Consider the following 18570-nt stretch of genomic DNA (forward strand, 5'->3'; position numbering starts at 1 on the left):
ATGCATATATATATATGATGCCCTACCTAAGTGTTTAATATTCTTGCTTGTTCTCATTAACAAGCATTTAAAAATAAATTGAAACAAAGATTTGTCACAAAAATAAAGTATTAAAATCATGGGGAGGAAGGTGTTATCTTAATTTGTCTGGTTATACATTCTATAATCAAAATATATTGTCTCATAAAAACAATAATAATAAAACCACTGCTATATTTATAAATATTTTCAATAATTTGATGGATTGAAAGGAAAGCGGAGAAATATATATTTTTTCCTTCTTAGATATTCCTTGGCATCTTTTATCTCACCACCTTCGTATAATTGTAGGAAAATGTCCACTTCATTTAATTCATTACCCTAACCCTATCTTTTTACATACTCTTTTTTTTTTTTTTTCTCTAAAGAAAATATTGATGAAACTTTGGGGGTATTTTTATATTAATAAAATACTAATAGTAATAGTAATAATAATAAATAATAATGAATAAAGTCATTTCAAATGTACTATTATATTTACTATCCTTTGTATATATTTGCCAGCTGCTGATGCTAATGGAGACAACTGTGGAAAGGAACCCTAGTGGTTGAGAATAAAGTTTTCTTAAAAGCCTCTCTCTCTCTCTCTAACTTTCTTTCCTTTTGCTATAAAAACATTTCAATTTTATTTGTTTGTTTGTTTTTAATAAAATTATTTTGGATTTTTTACTATATTTTAAAATTTTCTTTAAAAAAATATAATAAAAAGAATCAATAGAGAAGAGCAAAAAGAATCTGCCCCACTTGATATTTTTTGAATGGTTATTAGTTTAGTTTAGTTTAATGTAATTTAATTGATCGATCATCTTAGTATTATTGCATTAACTTTTTCTACACTTAAATTATTTTCTATCATTCCACCTTTAAATAAATTATAAAAAGAGGCATTGGATGAATTCAATTGAGTTGATTTGAATTTAACTCAAATAGTACTCATCATTTATCCAACTTACTATATCACACCTAATTCACATATATTATTCTACCTAAATCCTAGAAAACATCAAATTTTTCGTTGCGGTTTTAAATTCAAGATTTTATCCATAATTGAGGAGTGAAAGCTATATATATCAAAGATCTCATTGATACACCCAACCACAAGACTTTATTAGATAGTACTTTTTAGTACAAAATATGATTAAACGAGAAAACACTTGTCAAAGTTTGCATATATAACTCGATTGCCACGTAACTGCACACTGTATTAAAAGAAAATTAGGGAAAAACTCTTGGTTTGGTGGACTAAAGGATTTGCTTCAAATTTGGTAATGGAAAGTTTAACCTTTCATAATCCAAAGTTTTGGAATTAAGATTTCATATGGGAAAGAAGTGTCTTCAGTGTTATATATATATATATACATATCCAATCAATGAATTTGGCCCACAAATATATTCAAATAACTATACCTCATAATTAATTTCATTTTGTAGATCACACACACACAATTTTAGAAAGAATTATTGAACTGTGTAGTCCATGCCTAGCTACTATAATTACATTGGAAATAAATATTATGATATCTCTCTTTTTAGTGTGAAATCACTTGCTAAGCTACTATATATATGAATTACTAGCTTATAGTAGTCACGGTTTTTTTTAAAAAAAATAAAATATAATAAATAAATAAAAAGAAAAAAGTTCAACTTGGTTAAAAAATTCAATAACCATAATCTTTATATTTTCAATAAATCTATTAATTTAATCCCCAATGCTAACTTATTGTTATTTAAAAAATCGTTATCTACAACATTCTCACTATAAATTTTGAAAATATATTAAAATATTTTACATGAAAATTACTGTGATTATTTAATTAATTTTGTTTATTATCAACAAAAAAAAACATTAAAATTAAGATTCATGCAACAGTTAAATAATCTGTTTCCAGGTTCAATTATATCCACCCTCGTACTAAATAAAAAAAAAATAGACTCTAATTTTCCCATGTAACGAATTAAATAACTTTCTAAGATGCTTTGTGAATTGTGGGGAAAAAACTTTAGCTGGATGAAAAAATAAGTAGGCCAAAATGAATGTAGTGACCACAAAATTGACCATACAAGAAGAAAAATGCAGACAAAACGGTTTGAAAGAAGGGGTTCATGACATTGTTTAAAATTATATATTTATTACAAAATCATTGTAAACGACAAAACTGTTAAAAATAGATGGTCATTTTAGCAATAATAATTAAGAATATAACATTAAAAAAATTATAAATATAGCAAAACTATCATGGATAAACTCATACGAGTCTATAACAATATTTGCAACATCATATCACTGATAGAATTTGACAAATTTTGCTATATTTGCAATTTTTTAAAAATGTTACTATATACTTTATTTTAAATTTAATTGCTAAATTTGCAACTATTCCTTCAAAATATATACAATAATGGACTGACACTAATAGACTTCTATTGGTGTTTACCAATACTAACGTCATAAAAGTTTGACAATATCTACTAGTAATAAATTTGAAATTGTTTCATCATATTTGAAATTGTTTCATCATATTTGAAATTTCATTGTGTGTGTGTGTGTGTGGATAGATAGAATGATATAATAACAATGTGGAGGATTGAAAAGAGAGGATGGAATGAAGTAGATGGAGACAATAAATATATATTCCAAAGAGGTTTTTGTTGTTATTTTGAATATAAATGGGACAAAATAAAATCTTGGGGGAAAGAAAGATACATTCATTGGATTTCTTTTCGACATACAAAACAACAAACTCTCAACATAGTGGAAAAATTTAGAGGAATCTATGGATTAGCAAAATTTGAGTGAATCAAAATCTGACACATCTCCCAAATGTTTCACTTTCCTCTTTCTTCTACTTATTATATAAAGATAAAAGGACAAATTCTCTATATATATATATATATAAGAAAAGTAAAATATTTAAAAAACCATTTTGTTGAAAATCTCAGTAAGAAAATTGCAAGAAAATAAACACAAATTTCAAAATCCAAAAGAACTTTAGTTGAGTTTAAAAACATTTCTAAAAACGTGGAAGGCAGAACATATGTAGACTTAATTTTAAAAGATTAAAAACTAAATTCTGATGGTTTTGCCCTAAAAGACAATCAAATGGGATCTCAATAGAAACAAATCAAGTGAGGAAGGGAAGGGAAGGGAAGGGAAGGGAAAGGACCTCTTTTTTTGGCCTTCCCATTTGCATATATAAAACATGAAAGTAATAAAAGCTGAAATATGTCTCCATAGGCAAAGAAAAGAATAGGATAACAAAGTGAGATTGTTTCATAAAATTGGTTTCAAATTTAGAACAGCCAATGAATAGGAATCAAAATGTAGATAAGATTTGCTATCCAACCAAATACTCAAAACCTTGGCTACAAATTTTCAATGACAACTGATCCAGATAGGGTTGATAGTACCCAATGACCTATTTGAACAGTACCTCTAAAATTTTCAATGTATCTATCTATCGAGATAATTTTTTAGGGAGTGTTTGGCCATCGATGTGTCAAGTCAAATAACTCAACTCTACCATCTTTCCCTCTCTCTCACTCTCACTCGCTCTAATGTTTTCGAACCTCATACTAAACAACATTGCACTCCAAATACATTTCCTAACTCAATGCTTCAAACACTTAGAGCAACTCAATTTTTTTCCTCTCTCTCTCACTCCCTCTAATTTTTCTAACTTCGGACTAAACAATGCTACACTCCAAAAATATACTTCTTATCAGACTAAACAACGCGTCTACGTACAGTTAATAACTAAAGATGAAAGGACAAGAAAATAAGGACAATAAGTAGCCCTATAGTTATCAGACTTGTAATAAGAAAAGGTCATAAATGAGTAGTTAATAAGGCTTGTTATATTTTCAATCAATCAATAGCAAAACATTACACAAACAGAAATCATTTCTTTATCGATAAGGTGGCTAATTTCTTTGATATTAAAGAATCAAAACCTTGGTTTGTACCTGCATCATTATGCTGCTGAACGAAACATAAAATATCATAGGGATTCTCAAAGTATTTTGGATTTTTTCAGAAACTTACTGGGATCCAGGTAGAGGTTTTTTTGTTAACGGAAAATACAAAAAAAGTTTCTGCAAAAATTTATAATCACTTTTAGAGTATAGTGACTTTTCAACCTACCAAAGATGTCCTCTTTACTACCAGCAGTAGCCATCACTGAGTTGTCAAAAATTATTGGTTGGATAGTATTAGGACAACCAGCAAGCAAATAAAAATTTCAAAAACAGATCACACACACTTTGTGTGGAGGATAAAGCCTTCGTTCTATGGTTAAGCAGAGAGCAAACAAGCAGGGTATAGTTTTATCATCTTTCTCTTGTTGTGCATTACACAATAGCTGTCCTTGTCGTCAAAATCGCTATCAGAACCTTGTAGACACTCTCTCTTTTTTCAATTTCTTTAATGTTTTTAGTTTCTATTTCTTTCTGACATGTTCTGTCATGATGTCATTAACTACAAATCTTAATCCCCACATTGGAATCTGTCCTAAAGAAAATTAGCTCAGAGGATTGAAGGAGATTTAGATGATCAATCCAGCCTTTTTCTCTTTTCAAGATTGGCATCCTCGTTGGATTTTGGAAACTCTGTCAATACTTCTATTCTATATTACATCCCAAAGTGGAGAACAAATCTGTCAATGTTTTTACAGTTTCAACATCATCACAAGGTGGTTGTAATCCCTCGTTCATAGCAAGGAGATTAGAGAGTAGTTGGTTGTGTTTGGTTTGCCAAAAAGAAGGGGGAGAAAAAAAAAATCCAATCTCAAAATGAAAGGATAAAGAGGAGAATGGGGAAAGATAAATTATATTATCTTCCCCTAGAGAATTAGAAATGGAAATGTTGTGGCAATTGAAACTTGGGAAGGAGGGACCAGTGGACCTCAAATGTTTAGGAAACATCATTCACTTTTGATTGATGTTGATCTTTCAGTGAAAAGAAGGGACGTGTAACCTTTTTTCATCACATTTGGTATTTCTGGCTTTAAAAGCAACTGCTTTTAAGTTGGCATTGTATAATGGCCTACTTATCTGCCCACAACAATAGTGATTTCATTTTTATGATCTCACAATGGCAATATATGTTGTGGTCTCCTTACTCTTAACTTAAAAATAACATATTTTTTGGTCAAAAAATGTGACCCCATTCTAGTACATGCAATAGTTAAAAATGAAGAATGATACTATTCAGATTTAAATTTTCAACTATTTACTCTAGAGTTCGGTAACAAATAACAATCAAGGACTAGAAGAGGTGTTACTAAACTTGCCAAACATTTTCCTTCACTTTAACTCTCCGTCAATTGTTAGTAACTTAGAGAAACAATCTCTAAAGGAGAAATCTCTTTGGAGGAAAGGAGAGATCTCTTTGGAGTGTCTGAGCCTCCAATGTCATGTAGGTGAAGTGGGCTATTTAGCCAACTACGTATTTGAAGTTTCAATTATAATAGTTTATAATAGTTTTTGTTTCCAACTATTGTAACCTACTGCTAACCACATTATTACTATTTCAAATCCCTATTTCTTAAAGAGTTTACTATTTCCTGCTTAATTTATTATTGTATTTACTATTTCCTAATCCAACTAAATTGGTCTACATCCCAAACATAGAGTACTATAAACCAGACTAAAATAATTTGCCAAAGAATATTACAACCCACGAGCTATAATAACTATAGACTATAATGACCAACTCAGCACTCCAAACACCTTACTCTATAGAGTGAGCACGGAGCTGAGAGGGAGCAACACTTGGGCTTATATAAAAGGAAAAAGAAGTGAACAGTATTTATGCAGAAACAAAAATCGCCCAAAGGATTTATTATACAGATGAAAAATTACTTTGTAACAGTTTTTGGGTCCTTTGTTTGGGGAGCGGGAGCAGTATCAATTTTCAATTTGGCTATAAATTTCAATGATGTTGGACCCATCAACAATTGGAAATGCAGAGGTATTACCTTGCAAGTCATTGAGACAGCTCCTAGCTCCCCAAGTTGATATGACCGAAAATCAAGCTGCGTGAGTTATGAAAAACAAGTCAAATCTTGTACACCATCTGGGCCTCTATGAACTGAAAATGGCCTGGATACACTAAAAAATTGTGAACTACATTACTTTTAGGGTTGATAGAACAACTGTGTGACTCAATTTGTAAAAAGAACATATATAATGAAATGAATGGTGAGAACGAACGGAAACTATTTTACAATGAATAGGCCACCTATAAGAACGCAACGGCCTGGATCAAAAATTGGAGTTATGTGAATGGGATTTTGAGAATCGTATTCACACTACTCTGGTTCTCCATCCCAATGTAACTATCTCGGTATGATCTTGCCTGGTTGGAAATTCCGTGGAATATTGGCATCTTCAGGTCCAGGACGGGAAAAAACTGAGCCTAATTAATAACATTTCACGCTTCTGCACATGTTCCCAACTTCACAAGAAACCCTTCGATTGAAATGTGGTAACTTCTGGCATTTGCTTTCCTATGGTATGCATAATATCACGAAACGTGAGCATCCTGAATCACCAAAGTAATGCGCTTGGCACCATCTGTTCGAAAGGCATCTCCTTTGAATCCAATCTGGTAGGATAAATCATGGACGCTTCATTAGCAACAGTATCCAACAAGAACCCAGGTGAATTACTAGAGGCTAAAGGTTACCTCACTAAAACCATCAGGTGAAAACCACCGCAACAATACTCCAATACGCACCACAGCAGGAATAAGCTTGAAAAGCAATGGTGTAGTCACCTACACAATTAGTTTTATTAGCACATTAAATTACAATAAAATTAAATCATTTAAAAACTATTTCTATGTTAAGATTTCAATGCCTCATTGGAATATGTCACATTGGACCTTATATTAACAACACTTCTCATTTGATTCGTAGCTTAACAAATTTTCCCTTTTTTAATCTTAACTTCAATAAACAATTTCGTCTGAATTACCATATCAGTTGGGGAAGATACACATTAGTAATTAGTTTTTTTTTTTCTCTTTTTTATCGTTCTATGAATAAACAAAATTCTATTGAGAAAAAAATGCATGGAAGGCCCTCTAAAAACTCAAAAAATTAGATGTTTGGGGACTTCAGGAAAATGCAATAACAATTAGCTGACCAGGCTAAGTGCGGTTGTCCCAAGCAGCAGTATATACAATTTTCCCTGAAAATTTGTACAGGAAAAAATAATATTACGAGAACACACAAAAACAATGAAAATATTTATTCTTTTTAAGAAAGACCCATATTCGAGGCTCACACCTACATAAAATACAACAATGAAGTCAACATCTCCAGCACGTAAATATTCCAATATTGGTAAAAACAACTTTATTTTGTAAAGGAAACAAACTTTTGTTGATATAATGTATTAGAAGTTTTAATTAAGAGGTAATTTTTTAGTTAGTCTTTTAAAAGCTGGAATTAGTTTTGTTGTTATTTTAACGCCTTAATCACTTTCTTTCACTTATGTACAAATACCATTGGGCAACACCATTATATTACATTTCTTCTAATATAATGAATAGTGGATAATGCTCAAAATACAAAGATAATAATAAAATAAAAAGGCACCTATACCAAAATACAAAAGACCATGAAGGAAAAACAAATTCCAATTTTAAAAAATTACTTGAATAGAGAATCCTATCAATGAGTCAAATATGATCTCACCTCCCTCTACTTCTCTCAACAAATGGAATGACTTTAACATGTTTAGCAACCATGCCATCAAAGATTGAAGAGAATAGTGATATGATGCGTTTCACTCAGTTTTTATGCTTACCTTTACCAACTCATTTAGTTGGTCCGTGTGTTAAAACCAATATAAGTTGCCACTTGACCAATATAAGTTGCCACTTGCCATCGCTATTAATGGCTACCAGGTAAATATTCTTTTGCTTAGACTTTTCCCATTAAAATATTCCGTTGTACCAGGTAAATTAATCCATGCTCTTAAAATTGTGGTTGTTCGAAGAAAGTCACGTCAATTCTTATATATAGCCTAAGAGCAAGGTTACAAGCCCATTCACTAAGCCTGCTCTATTCGGACCAGTCTCTCATAGGTACTTATGAACCTAATCATCGATAGAGCATGCTCTACATCGTTCCCCCACCCAAAGGAGCACCCACCATCCACTACAGTCTACTGTCCAGCACCCCACCCCAAGGGGGCTCCAGCTCCCATAGTTGATACAACCATGTAAAGGCACCAGTGGATTACATCCCTCCCCTTGCAAGAAATAGTACAAGACCAATTCTAAGGAGAAGCACCCCTTGTGTACCATCTACAACTTGTCTCATTTGCTCACATAAGGAGATGGGGGAATTTTTCATTATTTTAAAAAAACAGTAGAAGGCTTTTCCTTTATTATTAACTAAAAATAAAGTTTACTAAGATCAAATGCAAATTTCATTTTTTTTTTTCATATTCCCACTCGACTATCACACTTTATTGTGCTTGAGCTATAAAAAATAACACAAACAGATTATAAACCTCAATCAAAGACAAGCTTACAATTCAAACACCAACCTCGACAAGATGAAGATTAGAGGCACGGCTTAGAAGGACAAAGGCAAATTCTCCAATTTGTGCGAGTGACATCCCAACCTATAAGATGAAACTATGTAAGGCCTCTTTCAATTACCTGAATAAAAAAAGAAGTCATTTCATTGTGAAGAAACGTATTTGTTAGAACACATCTCACCAGAAGTGAAGTCTTGTTGTTGTATCCAAATCCCTTGACAACAGTAGTAACCACTACAGTCTTTATAACGATTACCAATATTACAGCCGCAAGTAAAATATCAATGTGGTTCCATAGGAAATGAACATGAATTAGCATCCCAATGCTGGCAAGAAAAAGAGCAGCAAAGAAGTTGCGAATGGGCTCAACCTATATTAATCAAGCCAATCAGTAGAAGGTATTAAAATTCCATGCCAGCTAAAACAGATTCGGGGAATTAAAATGGCAATATTAAATAAATACTAAATAGTATGGTACTTGCGTATGGTACTTGCTACAGATCTTAGCAGTATCTGTACCTGATGAGAAAATATCAATCTTACAAATAATTTTTTTGAAAAATGTTGTCAACGTTTTGTTCCATGACAAAAAATTCTGTTACTTCCCAAAATTATGTTTTAGAAATTCATAGCATCTGGAAAATGAGATTCATCATAGAGCTTGATGCCCAACCCAAAAGTTACATCTTTCAAGGTAGATCATAAGTTCTATGCTGCAGGATTTTATTACATCTGGAACAAATGATTTATCAGAAAGCTTGAAGTTCAACACAAACACACCCCCTCCTCAAGAAAAAAAAAACTACTGTCATTTCCTATCAGAAAAAACATATATTTCTATAATCATCGAGCTACAATATTTCTAGACCCTTTTCCATGTCAAACATGTTAGTAGCATGACAGGGATAGCGTTCTTGAAGTATAGAAACATACAAGTAAAACTCAAAAAATTTAAAAAAAAAAGAAAGGAAAAGGTACTTGGTAGTAACTATTAAACCACCAATTCATCCAGGTAAATATTCATCCACCAGTCTCTCATAGGTACTTAATTATACATCACCAACAAGAGAACAGTGTTCAGGCTTTTAAACAAACATAAAGAATTCATATTGACCTGTTCAAGGGTATGCTGAGCAAGATCAGTAGTTGAAATCATCACACCGGCCGCAAAGGAACCCAATTCAAGGCTTAAGCCAAGTTTATCACTGCACTGTATAAGTGGTTATATAAATGAATCAGTAATCAGTACTGCAGCCAGATGTTACAGATAGACCATTCTCAATGGCAACAACTTTATTCTCAACTTTAATCCCTTCTTCGCTTTAATATAATAAGAATAAAATAAAATAAAAAGATAATGCAACTGAATAAGGACCATTTTCCAAGTCCAACTTTTCATAATACAATATGTATCTCAAGAGGGAAAATCAACAACTAGAAAACTGAAGCTTTACCATATCAATATCTACCAAATGATACTAAATCCTGTATTGTTTCTAGAATTAAGCATTAGGAAGTGGAACTAACCCAAGCAACAAGCAAGCAGAATGCAACAGCTGCCAATTGATAGAGTTCATTAGTCTGCGTGGAAAAGATTTTGATCAGAACATGAAGCAATAGTTGTAGCAGCGAACAAAAATGTTGCCCTTACCTGAGATGACAGGCTAACCATAAGCTTAAGGAACCTCGGAACACATGTACGAGAAAATATTGTCAAAATAATCAAAAACGCAATCAAGACCACCAACCTGGAAAAGAAAGAAAATGGCTGGGACGTATTAGTTTAAGTTGAATAATTTGAAATGCAAATTTTCCCAGTTGGCTATCGAACAACTAAAAAACTCAACGAAAAGAGTATCCTGAATTAGTAGACCATACACCAACTATGCTATGTTTTCAGAATTAAGTGCCACTATGCTGAATAAGAAATTTTTTTCCACTATATACTTGACTTATTTAACCAAGAATGAAGAACCTCATGAATAAAATTCTCATACACATATACAAACAGCAGTATTCTTACGACTTAGTCATAGACAGAACTCCTTGAAGAACACCAGAAGTACCACCAAGAATCGGAAGCAAAGCAAACAGCAAGCCTACGGCACAATCCTGGAGGAATAGTTTCTTAGCAAACAGCAAACAGCAAGCATAGGAAACCAGAAAATATCTATGTCATCGTCATGAAGCTACTTAGCTATTGGAGTTTATCTAAAAAATAAATAATAAAACACACACACACACATGCTTGGGTTTCCTTAAACAAGGAATTCGAGGCTTACTATATTCAAAATATCAATCTCAACTGGCAGTTTTCCTATCCCATCCAGCCTCTCAATTTTCGTCCAGCATGGTTTTCAGCCTCATTTTTGTATCTCTCAGCAGCTGTATTTTTGTTTGTCTTTACATCATCTTTTTAGCTTCTTTCCTAGCCTTGGCCTATGTTAATTTGCTGGACTTTCATATTTTGTACTTTCTAATTTCATTTTCTTTGCTTAGTTTCATGCTTAGTTATGGGATATGATGTTTTGGTGCTAAGGGGGTGTCAACCTAGTTGAGATGTCTAGTTGAAACTTCTGGATCCCCTAGGGCTTTTTGCTTTATGCTTCTTTATTTTTCTCATTGTATATACCTCTTGTACTTTGAGATTTTATCATTAACAAAAAAGTTTGTCTCCTTTAAAAAAAAACACACACCCCTAGACCAAAAACTTCTAATACAGCCAAAAATCTTTTTGGATGCCATGTAATCCCCATTACTGATTTAATACGATTTAAAAAAAAAAAAATCAGAAACAAAAAATTCATTGATATAATAGAAAGAGACTACTGCTCCAGAATACAAAATCTCCTAATTAGTAATATGAAGAAGTATTGAAAGACGAATTTAATCATATACCTGAAGAATAAGAGTACCAATGGTCACCTGACCATGAATGGCATTGACGCTATTTCGCTCCATTAAAAATTTCAAGACCTATAACAGATAATATTGTGGAAGTACCAAAATTTAACACAGATAAACCATGAAAGCCTTATTAATGCTGACAAAAGAGCACTTAATTCTATTTCTAAACAATATATATAAATACATAAATATATACTTATGCTTACCCAACGGTCCGTTACCAGACAATAATTTTTTTGAAACTGAAACATCACTTTTCATTGATGAAATGAATAGAGGCTACTCCCTATTATTTGGGTCCTTTTATTTTAGTGGTAACAATTAATGAAATAATGTCAAGCTTGAGTACTAATATGTTACATTATAGGGTCGAACAATAAGAAAAGGGGACTTAAGTTAGAAAAGAAACACAACGAAGAACAAAAAAGGTTTTCTTATCTACATTCCCACACAAAAAAAGCTTGTTCTCAAATATAGCAAAATGAACAAAAATATTTACAAATTTTGAATCTACCAATGATAAAACACTAATAGACACCTCCATCATTGATAGTTTCCGAAATTTTGCTATATTAGTAAATATTTTCAGCGTTTTGTCGTTTAAAATAATTTCCAAAACAAAAATAAAAAATGGTCTTCTTATCTTGGAAGGTATAACGTATAAAGGAAGGGTGTTCTGAAGTAGAGTGACTATGAATGAACATAATCCATTGCAGAATAACATTCTTAAGAAATCAGAAAAATGATTGAAACATTTTCTGAGTAATAGATTAGCATAAAAGAAAAAAAAAATGAGGAATTCATAGCTATCTCAATTTCTTTTAACTGCCTCAATTTTTTTTAATTGTCAGCATATCAAAAATTAAGATCATCCCAATGCTACTTTAGTAAGCCCACATTGATATAACCTCATTCCACTCAAAATTAGTAATAAATCAGGAATTACCACTGCAGTCGAAGACATAGACAAGAATGCACCAACAAATACCCCCTCTGAAGATTTACCGCCACATAGCTGCAAAAGCAAGCAATTTTACATTAGAAGAAACAATGGACAGGTAAGCGATACAAAAGAATGCACTTATAAGGAAGTAACAAGTAGAAAAAGAAGACAAGAATATCCCAGAGACAGCATCGACCCCTACACTTTTACATAAAGCAGTTAACTCTAGCTTTTGTATTACCCACCAAAGTTCCAGCCAGTAATGCCAAATAAAAGAAACAGTAGGTAAGCTAAACCAAACCAAATACCATCAGGAAGGCCACAAAAGGACAATTCTTGTCTACGTCTTCTGTACCATGACCAGATTTACTCGTAGAAAGACTCAAGTATAACTGCAATGAGCTTACCTAAGCCATCAAAAAAATTTCTTTTCTTTTTACGTGGGCCTAGAAACAATACAGCCGAAAGTTTTACAACAAATCAACAACTTCGGGCCCTGGGAGTGAAATGTTGATATAGTCACTCACTCAGAGGAAATACACTATACAGCGCATAAAATTTCACAAGTACTCTCCATGAAAAGATTGTGCAAAGGCATGATGATAATTAAAAATATGAAGAGCAACCATTTTGGACAATAACAGTAGTAGATAGCAGAAGAAATAGATTTGAGAATATGTGAAAAAAAGAGAGGCACGCACACAGAGATGGGAAACAATTAGATACTAGTGTTGCCCAAAACACTTCATCATATTTGAAGACACTTGAACAAGAGTGCATAATAAACGTTTGTACAATATAGGAATTAGGATGAATACTCTTAACACATGATCTTTCGGACATTGACAAATACACGTTCATATTCATAGCTGAAATTTTCAAAAACATTGATAACTTTATCCTATACTGAAAAGCACTGTACAAAGAACCAAAATCAGAATTGTGAATTTGAAAACGTGACCATTTGGGTTATACAGCACGGAAATACACAGACTAAAAAATAAAATGAAATGAAAGGTTAATTAAAATAAAAACAAAAAAATCACTGTACAGCTGGTATAAACTCTCATCAGAATGTAAGACATACCGAAGCTGTAATTCCACACAAGCACATAAAAAGGAAAATCTGAAGCAGTCCTCCAAGAACAGCCACTGCTCGAACTACACGAAGCTGGAAAAGAACAGAGAGATTATTGACAGTAATGTTGTATACCTGCGATTGTTGAAAAAAAAAACATCTGGAAGAAACGACAGGCTCACTTTTGTAGTGGAGAACTCCAGGCCCAATGCAAAAAGAAGGAAAATCACACCAAACTGAGCAACTGTCTCAACCTGAATGGATATGTAAATGACAGACTAAATTCTGGTGAAGCAATCTAATATATTGAGGTAATATCCGGGAATTCCAGAAGCATAAATTCTTGATAGTATCATAACTCATAAGAATCAATAATAATGCTCAAGACAATTAAATATTCATTATTCCATAACTAATTTAAAAAAAAAAAAAATTGAGAAAAAAGTCAAAATTTTCTTTGACAAGTATACATACTTATTCAATAACAACAGCCTAACGTTACAGTTAGCATATGAACCAAATGTAATAGATTTACAAATTTTATCCAGTACCTAAAATCCAATAAGTATACCTCTTAGCTTAATAAAACAGAATGTAACAACAGAAAAGAATCAGGGAGAGAAATTCATAAATTTGTCAACTGAATAAGATGGACATAAATGATACATACTTGCACCATTTCACTGACAAAGCTTAAACCTCCAGGTCCAATGAGAGATCCAGCTAACAGGTATCCAGTAAAGACCTGCAGATTTCAGAATGCCGTAAGCACCATTTACAAAGAAGAAAGTTTTAGGTCTTTTAAAAGGATTTTGAGGCTTATGTCCTGAAGCTCACCCTCTCAAGGTAAAGCAATGTTTTTGAAAAATCAAATCATATGCTATTAGAAATAGAGTTCAAAAACTAGATGGGTGTTGTATATTTAACATCAGATTTAAATATTTGGAAAACTAGTTTCAGAAAACAATGGGAAATAGCTTTCCAATCATTCTTAAACAATATCTACTGAAAGCACACCCAAATAAGCAAAATAACTCCCATAAAATGCACATTGGTTTCTTTGGGAAAAATGTTCTTCCATGGAGTGAAAATCAATATACATATGCTTAAATGGTAACATAAAGTTTTTTTCCACCACATACACCTTAGTTTAACAAAGTTGCATATCACATTGGCCATTGATCCTAGGGGCTCTCCCAAAAATCATTTGTGCATTAAACATGCCTTATACAATAAGAATGCTATGGTGCTACATTATGACATTGGTTTTTCAATCTTTTTAGAGAGAGAGGATGAAGAAGAAGAATGATGATGATCAGACCGGTTGTCCTGCACAAGCGAAAGCAATGCCACCACAAGTTGCAGAAACAATAACAACAACCAGATCTGAAATCAATCTGCAGATAAAAACAATTTGAAAAGATTGGACCAGTAAGCACTCCATCATATTGATGCATACCAAACAACAATGAATCATGAATAAAGACAAGACCCAAGGACTAAGTCCACTGAACATTACTGATAGAACCCAACCTTAAATCCAATTGGAGCACAGGATACTTTGACTTGGGATTTGAAATAATAAAGACATTGTCCTGAAGAAAAAAATCCAATGAAAATGAATCAACTTCATGAATAAAATTATATTTGTTTTTTTTGAAATAGGAATAAAATTGTATTTATTTGTAAACTTTACAGGATAAGTATAAATGTAACAGGTATACACATTAGACATACCTTTCGATCAATTAATGTTGGCATGTCTTCTGCTCGATTCTCATTATCTAAATGGAAGACATCATGGAACTGAAATGATCTAAGGTCCAAAAACAGGTAAAAAGTACTATTACAGTCTATTTTTGTACTGGCAACGACTATGGTATTCATTTCATAAACAGTTCAATTCAACCAGTGAAATATATGTTTTGTATACAGGAAATGGAAGAACATACTTCTCCTCTTTCGTTTCATTCTTCTTTGACTTAACTCGAGCAACAGTTTCCAAAACTGCCTGACATATGGAAACACATTCATTTCAGTTCATGGGCAAATACCAGTACTATAACATTGGGAGTACATTAGCAAACATATTTAATATTCCGACTGCATGATAATTTGTTTAGAAGGATGCAAGAGGATGATAATTCCACATCAGAAAATTTCATCTGACGGCTGGAATTTTGAGGAATCTTATAGCTTTCAAATGGAAATTTGAATTGAGCTAAAAGGTGCATTGAACAGAAAGAGCAGGTGGCCTTGCCTACTGGATTCTACCATTAGTTTTTCTTCTATTAAAAGTCAGTAGAAAGAAAAGACCGGCAGTGACAAGATAAAACGTCAACCTAACCTGCTTCTCAGCAACGCTGTTGTTGAAGCTGCCAGGATCCGCGACTGCAAGGGAAAGTGAGAACTTCAATGACACCATAGTTATTTTCTCAAGAAAGTCGATTTGTCCAAAAGATAACATAATTTATTAAATTGCTGGATGATTTTTCAAGACCATAGAGCATCAAAATCTCTTTCCAGTTAAAATCCTGGTTATTTTCCACATTTCTAGAGACCAAGACGAGGTCTAAGTAGCATGCAAAATTTGAGTTCCATCAAACTCCCAATACCCAACAAAATCACTAACGTAAAACAGCACTCGAGGTGAAAGCATATCAAAATGAACTGAAAAACAGGTGTTATAAAAAGAAGAAGAAGAAAATGCGTAACAAAAGCAAGAACAAGAACTAACGAGAAATCGAAACAATCAAAGAGAGAAGAAAAACAGACCTCAATGTTCAACAAACAAAGAATTGAAAAAACACATTTCAAGAATTTCACAATCCTAAGCCGAAGGAGGAAGCGGGAGCTTATATACCGAAACAAACAACAAAAGAGGAAGAAGTGAAAGTCAGATCAACAAACCTTCATCAGTCTGCTCATTCTCAGTAAATTCCCTCTCGAGAGCCCGATCGATTATGTTAGCAAAACTATGGTCATCATTGTCGGATCTCGAGGAGTTAGAGTCGGCAGTAGCATTGATCTCGCCGGGCACCAACTCGGATTTAGTGACGGTTATGAGAGAAATGGAAAGGGTAGGGAAAGTAGCAAAGCAGAGAAGAAGATGAAAAAAGAGAAAGAGGACAAGAATTCTGGATAACGATAACCTCATTGCAGAAATAACAACGATGAGGAAGCTGGCCGACGCGGCGGCGGTGAAGGTGGAGGTGGCGGTGGCGGTGGCGGTGGCCTCCGTCTCCGAGCGGGTTAAGAGGGAAGAAGAAGGAAGGAAGGAAGGAAGGCGAAAAAAAGGTAGTTTTTATTCCTTCTTGTTTATTTATAATTACAATTACAATTATAATTTATTTATTTTCAGTTAAGTGAACGGCAATGGAGGGAGTAACAAAAGATGAAAGTACTAAAACACCCCTAGTAGTTAGAGGAAATTACTTTGGTGACGGTGGAGAAGAAAAATGCAAGATGTACGGACGTTACGCAACAGATGTGTGACTTTGGCTTTGGTCCATTCTATTACTATGCCCTAATTTCAAATACATATACATATCTAATGACATGCAAAATATAATTAAATTTAACACTATATCTGAATTTAGTAACCTATTTAATGTTTGATTTAAATGTATGTAATTTTACTATAAAATAAAAAAGTCCGGGTGCATTATATCCACATAAAAATTATGAAGTTTTTAAATACAAACATTAAATACTAAATAGTTTATATTTGTGTAATTTAGGCTTGACCTCTTTTTGATTTGAATCTAAATATGAGGACAAATTAAATTAACTTTTAACTTATAACTTGGAAGAATATCGTGGTATTAATTAAAATTTTACATTCATATAACTAATACACTTTTAAAATTAACTAATTTAAATTAATTATGGTTAGTTAGTGTATCTCTTTCTATATGATTTTATTTTAAAATAAGATAAGTTTGTAGTTAGAATTTATATATATATCTTTTATGTCAATAAAAGCGTAGTACAATTGATACGTGTATGTACTTATGACAATGAGTCGATGGATTCAAATTTTCACACCCTACATTAAAAAGAACACAGGTAATTCAAATTCTATTGAATGTTTTAAATTTTACTTTAAAAAATATGCTTTTGCTAAATAATGTGGGTTTTATTTTTTGAAACAATCATGCATTAGAATTTGGAAATTTCAAGTACGTAGTTATACTACAAAGTGTTGAAATATTTATAACCTCAATTGATTAAAATATGTATTATATAATATATGGTAAATTATATGATATTTCGAAATAATATAAATCCAAAATTTTTAACCTAAAACAAGTTCACAAACATTAGTAATATTGGTTTATATTAGAGTAACAACTAATGGTTCATAAATGCATTATCAAACTCGTTTCAAATAATCATTTAGATTTTTTATCCAATTTTTGAATCTATTATCCCATCAAACTAAGTTTCAAATTTTTGTATTCGGATTGCCAATCAAATAATCCCTTAACACGTCAAGTAATGAAAACTAAAAATAAAATCTTATAAGTTTGTTGTTATATATAATTATTGTTTGGAATTTTAAAGTGGTACAACTCTAAAGAAGTATATGAATTTTGTTTTTTCTTTTCAAAATTTTCACACATGTGTAAACTCAAAAAATCATGACTAAGTTTCTTTTTTCGTTAAATTTATGGACGTGTCGTTTATAGTAGTAAGTACCGTTTAATTTCAAAGGTAAATATATCATAAACAAATGATATTCTTTATGTAAATAAACTTAAATTCATAATATTATTTAAGAGACAAATATTAGTAATAATGTTTGAACTTTTAAGCAATGATTAAAATATCGATGTTGATGTCAAGATCGATATTTCAATTTTACAAATACATCAATACAATATCAATATCAACAAATATTTCTAGAAGTCACAAATTTTATAAAATTTATTTAGATTAATAATTAAGTTATTTTTGCTCCAAAACTAAATTATGAATATATAGATATTAGTATTTCATTTCTACTCATATTAGACTTAAATAAAAATGACATATTATCTTTTACGGG

The 18570-nt window shown here is 32.0% G+C and overlaps 1 protein-coding gene across 3 annotated transcripts; it reads right to left on the bottom strand.

Annotated features, from left to right (window-relative positions):
* Positions 1-5844: 5844 nt before the first annotated feature.
* On the bottom strand, positions 5845-16837 carry LOC101208614 (K(+) efflux antiporter 4). 3 transcript variants are annotated; one of them, XM_031890163.1, is made up of 20 exons: positions 16431-16837; positions 15868-15911; positions 15473-15531; positions 15258-15336; positions 15054-15115; positions 14842-14917; positions 14191-14265; positions 13703-13798; positions 13530-13613; positions 12446-12514; positions 11491-11568; positions 10616-10704; positions 10244-10340; positions 10120-10173; positions 9707-9802; positions 8774-8962; positions 8599-8676; positions 7186-7230; positions 6725-6814; positions 5845-6643 (listed from the first exon to the last, which is right to left on the bottom strand). In XM_031890163.1, exons 1-20 carry the CDS (start codon positions 16675-16677, stop codon positions 6563-6565), a joined length of 1788 nt encoding a protein of 595 aa, XP_031746023.1. In that variant the 5' UTR covers positions 16678-16837; the 3' UTR covers positions 5845-6562. The 3 variants fall into 3 exon arrangements, with proteins under 3 accessions (XP_031746023.1, XP_004135704.1, XP_031746024.1); XM_004135656.3 differs by having other exon boundaries at positions 13703-13774; positions 16431-16836; XM_031890164.1 differs by lacking the exon at positions 7186-7230.
* Positions 16838-18570: the final 1733 nt, after the last annotated feature.

The sequence above is a fragment of the Cucumis sativus genome, chromosome 1 (genome assembly GCF_000004075.3).
Source record: "Cucumis sativus cultivar 9930 chromosome 1, Cucumber_9930_V3, whole genome shotgun sequence".
In the NCBI taxonomy this organism is placed as follows: Eukaryota; Viridiplantae; Streptophyta; class Magnoliopsida; order Cucurbitales; family Cucurbitaceae; genus Cucumis; species Cucumis sativus.

Coding starts and splice junctions, on each gene's coding strand:
- LOC101208614 (XM_031890163.1), bottom strand. CDS start 16,677: ATGAGGTTATCGTTATCCAGAATTCTTGTCCTCTTTCTCTTTTTTCAT. Junction 15,912..16,430: donor GAATGAGCAGACTGATGAAG/GTTTGTTGATCT, acceptor TTTCCCTTGCAG/TCGCGGATCCTGGCAGCTTC. Junction 14,918..15,053: donor GTGCTCCAATTGGATTTAAG/GTTGGGTTCTAT, acceptor TTTTATCTGCAG/ATTGATTTCAGATCTGGTTG.